The 7,933-nt window shown below is 31.1% G+C and overlaps 1 protein-coding gene across 3 annotated transcripts; it reads left to right on the top strand.

Moving 5' to 3' along the window:
- Positions 1-1,044: 1,044 nt before the first annotated feature.
- LOC113873530 (peroxisomal membrane protein PEX14-like) lies at positions 1,045-7,037 on the top strand. Of its 3 annotated transcripts, none has more exons than XM_027511694.1 (12): positions 1,045-1,153; positions 1,610-1,838; positions 1,951-1,990; positions 2,148-2,341; positions 3,786-3,975; positions 4,084-4,173; positions 4,511-4,569; positions 4,692-4,740; positions 4,823-4,890; positions 5,348-5,392; positions 5,644-5,712; positions 6,306-7,037. In XM_027511694.1, the coding sequence occupies exons 2-12, from the start codon at positions 1,695-1,697 to the stop codon at positions 6,744-6,746; spliced, it is 1,389 nt and encodes a 462-aa protein (XP_027367495.1). In that variant the 5' UTR covers positions 1,045-1,153; positions 1,610-1,694; the 3' UTR covers positions 6,747-7,037. The 3 variants fall into 3 exon arrangements, with proteins under 3 accessions (XP_027367495.1, XP_027367489.1, XP_027367501.1); XM_027511688.1 differs by having other exon boundaries at positions 1,050-1,153; positions 1,604-1,838; positions 6,306-6,973; XM_027511700.1 differs by lacking the exon at positions 5,348-5,392 and having other exon boundaries at positions 1,050-1,153; positions 1,604-1,838; positions 6,306-7,034.
- Positions 7,038-7,933: the final 896 nt, after the last annotated feature.

Below are 7,933 nucleotides of genomic sequence, written 5' to 3'. Positions count from 1 at the left end.
TTATTTTATATTTAACTCAATGTTATTTTATTTTAATTTTCTAACTTTTAATAATGGAACAAGTTAGCCATTTTATTAATTTTTTTCTATTTAAAAGAGTTCCAATGTTTTGCAACAATAAGTAAAAAATATAAATATTCTAGAACTACTTTTTAAAGCAAATTAAAAGCATTTATTAAAATTTATTTATATTAATTAAAAAATCATGGAAATATTTTGCCCATATTTTTTTTTCAAAATTATAAATTAGGAAGATAATATAACTGTAAAATTAGAATAATCTTAGACAAGTCTTTCTGATGGTCCAATTTACACTTTCAGAGTAAACATTAATATGAAAATACTTGGAGAAATTGTACCCAATTTAAAACTTCAAATTTTATCTTTACATTCACTTTTTAGAAAATATTAATTTTTTGTTATTTGAAGTCTAAAGTTAGAGACTACAAAATATCTCAAAGCTTAAAGAATTTAAGACTAATTTTTACACAAAAAAAATTAGAATCGTAATTTTTTACTAAATAAATCGGCCTCGGAGTCTTACAACTATGCGCTAACTCCTCAGATAGATTTACTTTTGATAATTTTTTAGCAAAAAGTTTAGTATGAATTCATAGTGCTATATATTCTAACTTATATTATATAAACAAAATATAAAAATAAAATACAACAACAAAAGTATTCTAAAGTAAAATATTTCAATAACCATTTTTTATTTTTAATCAAATCCGATGGTATTATTTTATTCATTTTAAAATTGTTTATATCCTATTTATTTCGCTTTTAATTACAACTTCTAATATATTAAAATTCATTGTTTTAAAGTTATAATAACAATTTGAACAATACAAATCAACACATAAATTTTTTAGCTAATAAAAAAAATTGACACATACTAATTTTTTTTTTAGCTAATCACATTGTTATTAAAGAGTAAAGACTACAAATATTAAATTTAAAAAATAAAAATAAAAACAAAAAATATTTAAACAATTACAATTTAAATAAAAAAATTGAGTTAAAAATATATTTAGGACAAATCCGTTTATGTTGCAGTTCCTTGAGCTGAGATGAGCTAAAACAGACCTGAATAGATGGAGGTGCGCATGATTACCGAATCCCCTTCTCCTATTTCCACTGCTCCAAAACACAGGTTTTACTTTCTCTCTTTTCTTTCACTGATTTGTGTTTCGTTCTTTCCGCTTGCTCGTTGAAGATTCTTCATCATCTCACTAATAACTATTCAACGCTCTCTCTCTCTCTCTCGCTCGCTCAAACCTTTATACCTGTCGTTTTGGATAATCATTGATTCACTAATTAAATTAAGACCGGCAAATAAATAAATAGAGATTTTACTATGTTTTATTGAGTTTAGAAGAAAACGAACTAAGATGATGCTCCGTTCTGTTCTTTAAAAAGTGTGATTTCTGTGGGAAAATTACCTTATTAAAAGGTCAAGTTAGTTTCCTTCATCATGATTATTTTAGTGTGTCCCTATTCATCATTGGCATGCTTGATTGGATTTTCTAGCAGTTTCAGAGAACTCGTAGGTGATATTATTTTGTGTATTGATAAATTTGATTCAATTGTTATCTTTTTGGAGGCTTAGATGCTGAAATTGGGATCAGCATAATACTGGAGCAGAGCTTGTTAAAGGGAGTTCAAACACATTGGTCTTTGTGAACTCAGAACCAATGAGGGAGGAACAATTTCAGAATGCTGTGAAATTTCTATCACACCCGACGGTTAGAAGTTCCCCTGTCGCCCGCAGGCGATCATTTCTGGAGGAGAAGGGCCTCACCAAGGAGGAGATAGATGAAGCATTTCGGCGTGTGCCTGTGAGCTTTTACAATGTTCTGTTGCTCGTTCATCTCTAAAAATAGCCAACAATTGATTATCGGTTTCTTGTATGTTCATTTGTTGTTGGTTTACCTTCACTCCAAATCACAGGATTCACCTTCAAGTGTGCAGACAGCTGGTGTAAGTCAAGGTGAAGTGTTTTTCAGATTGGTTCTCTGCATTTTTCCTTTTCAACTTTGGACTTAGTTTAAGCTGCTAGTTGATTCTCCATTTAGTTATTCTATTCAAATAGAACTGGATTTCGTCTTTCAGTTACATTAATTTATTGCTCACTGTAATGCTCACAGAGGGACAGTTGAAGGCATCATCAGACATTCAGTTGCAAGGCCAACCACAGGCTTTGCAGCCGGTTGCACCAGCTTCCACTGGTGTTACTACTTCGTTGGGAATGTTATCACGCCGTAGTTTTCACTGGTCACATGCCCTTATTGCGGTTGGATTACTAGCTGCTTCAAGTGTTGGAACGGTTATGCTAATTAAGGTATTTGCTAGCCCTATTCAATATAACTGGTTTCATCGGCTTAAATCCAGACCCCATCCAAACTATATTAAAAAAACTAGATATTTAAAACCAATTTGAAAGAGATTCTTTTTATTTTAGATCTGGTCTAGCATCCATATCTATTTTAGGATCCAGTTGGATTACTGTAGCATTTGGATTACTAGCTCACTCAGTCCCTGCAGCTGGAATTGTTTGTATATTAATTAGTATATGTTCCATGCGTCTCGCATTGCTATATTCACAACCTCTTTTTCCCTTGCTTTGTGTTTTTTAAGTTCCATTATCATTTTGTTTTTATTACATCTCATATCGAAAAATATGTACTTAGATTTGTAAACAAAACATTAGTAATAACTCCTTATTTGCATTTGTTTTTCCTCTTAGATAATTGAGAGGTTTCAGAACTTCTCAGAAAAATAAGGCATTCCGATGTGGAAAAATATCTCTATTCATAAGAATCTAAAATAAACATTCACAGGTCATAGATTATTATTGATCTCATCTACGCTGAAGTTTCATCAATGTTTTTCCACTGTTTTCTGTTTTTTGGTTTTGTTTTTATCGTCACATAAACTTTTTTTTTATTTCTATCATTACACCACCTTGAAGTTCTAAACTAAATAAGAATACAATTTTGGTTTTCCTTTTCTTAGTACACACGTTCAACACAAGTTATACTAGGATTATTTGAAAGGAAAACTTTGTAAATGAGTCTAATTTAATATAATTCAATTTTATATAACTACATTTTCTATCTGTGTCCCAAGCAATTTAAATTTTCTTTCAATTTTTAAACATAAAAAAAATTACTAGGTAATAAAAAAATTTTACTGAAAAATATCTCGTATTTATGATTTGACTTTCCTATAATGAAGAGTTATAATTATTGATTTTAGTTAAAAATTAAATTTAAAACAAAGTTTGGTAAAATAAAAACCATATTTAAAAGTAATTTTTACTAAAAATAACTAGATTTGAATCTGATTTTTGCTTAAAAGCACTGAATTTAAAGCTGGTTTTAACTTATAAAAAAAAAAAGAAAAAAAACTGGTTTTACTAAAAATTGGATGTAAAACCAGTTTGAATCATAACCAGTTTTAAACCAAAACCAAATTTTAAATTTGGATTTGAACCGGTTTTGAGAAAGAAAAAGTAGATTGCCTTGAAATCCAATCCATGTAATTGGATTCAAAGCCGATTTAGTTTAGTTTTTTGACAAACCAATCCATGCACAGTCTATTTTCCACTGACCTTTCTGGATGATGCTATCAAAATTGGTATTTTAATTGATGGGGGAGTATATTGCTTGGTTTGACATATCCATCTTTTTATGTACCTAACTTAATTTCTTGCTCCATGCATAAATGTTATCACTTAGTAGTTTGAGCCTTGCTGAACTTTGGAAGTATGTTCCATGTTTTAGAATTTAGTTCTCCCTCGGTTAAAATCCTGGATACGCAATGTTGTCCTAGAAGAGGAATATGACCAATTAAAGAGACCAGGCTCAAAATCAACATTGGCAGAAGAAGCTGCACAGGCTGCAAAAGCAGCTGCAGCTGCAGCTGCTGACATGGCAAATGCATGCCAAGAACTACTGACTTCAGAAAGTGAAGGTGCTTTAATAGAACTTCAATTTGCAAGCTGTAAAATATCTTACATTTGTATTAGTACTGCCAATGTCCCTTCATCTTTTGTTGCTTCATCTAGTTTTATACTTGCAGTGAAGAGATATTTTGTGGAAGTTGTGAGCCTTTTGGATAAGCAAGTGCAGGAAATGAAGTTGATGACTAATGAAATAACAAGATTGGAAGGTAATTATAAATTTCCATTTAATTTACTGGATTAAGATGAACAGTTACAATGCCATGAATATTTTCTGAAGGATTTGGTTTATGATTTGGCAATTGCACTTGTATATTTGTGAAGAATGCTTTTGATTGTCATTAGCAAACCTGTGTATTTAGACCCCTCTACAGTGCAACAAGACCTGAATTCTACTTTCTTGCAATCTTTAGAAGCTTCTTGAAAACTTAATGTCTTTTCATGTCAGAAATTCTTCATATCTAGGCAGAAGTATTTGGTTGTACTTTAAATTTTATGTTCTTATTGAATATCATCTGTTTCTGACAAATTATGGATGAAAAATAGCTGCTAGTGGACTCTCTGTCTCAAGGCAAGAAGGTGTAGTCACTCAAGGAAGTTCAAAGGTCAGATTATACATGTAATAAGGAATATTTCAGTTTCTTTAATGAAAATTTGACACACCTGATTCCCATTTGAGTTCTCTAAACCAAGTTTTGACTTTTGACAACTGTAATATTGGAAATAGATACCGCAACTGATTGTGAATGGAAAGTCAGACTATAAGTCCCGGTCAGGTTGTTAATTTATACATTAATTTAATCTCAATTAATTAATATAATTTCTTAATATTACCTATGATTAGAATGTCATTTGCAGTGAAATCTTCATCCCCCTCTGCATCTGTTGAACCATCCAGTGCTCCTCATCCTAAATCATATATGGAGGTAAGTCATCTTGCTGTCCTTGTTTTCTTCCCCACCCTTACTCCTCTTAACCCCTTTCTTTAGGCACGAGATGATATCTGAGTGCTTGATATATTCTCTCATGCCAATGTCATTCATGGACCAATAAACACTTTGGGCTCCAGGCCTCTAGCTTTGGATTATAAACACTTTGTTTTCTGGCAAAATCTGAAACTTCCTAAATCAACACTGCTAATAGATGCACATGATTGAGATTTTTAACTAGTAACATCAAATTTCAATTTCAGTTTATTATGCTGTTTCTTTATTTGTTGGTACTAATTACATCATATTTAATTTATTTTATCTGCTTTACATATGTTGATTAATCAATGTTTTAGAAAATATTCAATATGAGATCCTCTTTTATTTTATTTTATTTTAATTGAGGTCATATGATCCTTTGCGTGGATTATTTCCTTCCATTATTTTTCTGCAGATAATGGCCATGATCCAAAGAGGGGAGAAGCCTTCTAACATTAGAGTAAATCTTTATGCATTTCAATCTTGATAATTGTAGTTGTATACCCAAAAGCATACATCCATTTCTGTACTATTGATTTAAATTAATAAAATATTGATTGAAATAAAATTTACTAGTAAAACGTGAAAAATGAAAGGTAGTGCTACCATGAAGTAAAAGTTTGTAGCGTGCAAATAAGATTACTCTTCTGTGTTAGCTTTACCAATTTTATCTGGTCATCATTACTTTTACAACATGGCATTTTAATGCAGGATATTGATGATTCACCCCCCAACCCTTATCAGCAACCATCAAAGCCACGCTTAGCACCTAGAGCCAAGGTATATTTTCTAAGATATTTCATTGCATTTCTTAGGGTTTTTTACTTTTACTATTTACACAGGTCTCAATTTAAACGTCATTTTGGTCCATTTCTTAAGTGTTTCTGTGAATTAACTCATTTGCAAAATTATTATTTCTCAATCTTTGCCTTCTAATTACTGACCATCTGTGTTAACATAATTACTTACCGTTGGATCCTCTAGGAAAAGACAGTTGATCTAGGCATAAATTTCGTTGCTAGTTAATGTTTTTGTTATCATAAACATGTAGAATTACAGAATCATGCAACCAATTCTATGACACTAACAATTATTATCTGCCATTTGAAAACGTGAAAAAATGAATAATTTAAATTTTACATGTTGAGGACCCGAGCTAAATTCGGAGGTTATCATATTTTCTATGTAAATTATATGATGGATTGTGTTACAATGAGATGTCTTCTAATCAATGAATAATATGAAAATCGGATTCATATAATGTGTGTGTATTTGTGAAAGATTTATTTACGCACAGTTGTTAACATTCCTTTCATGGTAGTATTATTCCATATGACTGATTATTTGCTTCAACATCTCATGGCTACTACTAGCCTTGGGAAGTCAGTCAGGCACTAATCACCTCTACCCAAGTCATTCATTCTCAAGTAAATGGCAAGGACTTGAATTCCAAGGTCCAAGAGATTGGCGACAACCAAGTACCCTGGTTGCAAACGAAGAACGTCAGAATCAAAGAGATTGATAACGAAATTGAGTATAATGGATCACCTTCTGTCTCCAGTGTGCAGCCAGTTCAACGAGTATGGGTTCCCCCTCAGCCTCCTCCCGTAGTAATGCCAGAGGCTGCAGAAGCAATCAGACGCCCAAAACCAGTAGTCCAAAAGGAAGTGACACCGGATGATCGATCAGTACCTCATTCTTCAGACATGTCTAACGGATTCAAATCTGAAGGTGCAATAGAAGGCAGCAGCGTCAAGCCCCTAGTCAACTCTGGAGAGATTCAAGATCATGAAGTCAGTTATGAAGAGAAATGACGGTAGATCTTTGCTAATCTTCTTGATTCATCGTAAGTTCATAACAATAGATGAAGTTGGAAATAGATCTTGAATTAGTCTCAAGTTCAGGATAAAGCCTTGATTTAATTCGATTCTTATTTCATAGTCATGTATTCTGTAATATGAGGGTTCAAATGTTAATAGTCAGTGGTTACCGCGTTCCCATCCTAAACTATCATTTCAGTTTCACTTTATAGATGCAACATCATGTTGATTGTTCCTTTTTTATTCTGCTGTTATTTGACCAAAATATTATAGACGTTTTTTAACCTAAGGTTTGTTTCTTGACCGTTTATTTGAAAATATATTTCGTTTACCCCATACTCATCTCTCATTGTTCGTGTTGATTATTCTTAATAACAATGACCATCACAAGGGCAGTTTGCATGAAGGGTTTTGGGGAGAAACGGGAGCTAGGGCAATTTTTATTATTTTATTAGCAAGTTAATTAAAAGATTTTAGTGTGAAAAAAACGTTAATTAATATGTTGCTAGTATTAACCATTCGAGATATAAATAATTGAAAATAGAATTTTTACTTAATTAAAATTTTAAACTAACTATCATTGCCTAAATGATCGAGCTCAATAAAATTTTGGAGAGTAGCTTTTTTTCTTGCGTTTTTTCTTCTTTCTCATCTAGCCAAAAAACAAAAGGAAAACTAAAAGCAATCAACAAAATATTAGACAATGACATGGTTTAAGGATGGGTATCTACATAGATTTAGATTATAATAATATAAAGTTGGTCAAATTATTACAAATGCTTTTAGATATCATTGGAATACTAAATAACTAAAACATTCATAACATTTACAACACTAGAAGCTTCCATTACCTTTTGGATAGTCCAATTAGGTCATTGTTTGAAATATTTAAGGCTAGATACAGTTTGAGAAATTTTTTATTTAATATTTTAAAAAATTATCTTTATATTTTTAAGATTTCGAAAATATGTTTGTTTTTATGTCTAATTTCTCACTTTTAGAAGAGAAATTGAAAATGTGTTTGGTTTGCCTACTTTTAATAATTTAAATATTTATAAAATATGGCTAAAGATATGCAAACTGAATTTATCTTCTTCTTTTTTCAACTAATAACCTTTGTTCCACATCTACTTTAAGTGAAGTTCTAAAATCATTTTTGAGGAAATATGTCCTTGTATATT

This window comes from Abrus precatorius, unplaced genomic scaffold (assembly GCF_003935025.1).
Source record: "Abrus precatorius isolate BTA unplaced genomic scaffold, Abrus_2018 Scaffold10, whole genome shotgun sequence".
Taxonomy (NCBI): domain Eukaryota; kingdom Viridiplantae; phylum Streptophyta; class Magnoliopsida; order Fabales; family Fabaceae; genus Abrus; species Abrus precatorius.
Note: the sequence above shows the minus strand (reverse complement) of the source record. Positions and strands in the feature narration are given on the sequence as shown.

Bases quoted from the DNA above. Each gene is read 5' to 3' on its own strand.
- LOC113873530 (XM_027511694.1), top strand. From the start codon at position 1,695: ATGAGGGAGGAACAATTTCAGAATGCTGTGAAATTTCTATCACACCCG. The intron at 4,174-4,510 runs GTAATTATAAAT...GATGAAAAATAG, and splicing joins TGAAATAACAAGATTGGAAG to CTGCTAGTGGACTCTCTGTC. The intron at 5,393-5,643 runs GTAAATCTTTAT...ATTTTAATGCAG, and splicing joins AGAAGCCTTCTAACATTAGA to GATATTGATGATTCACCCCC.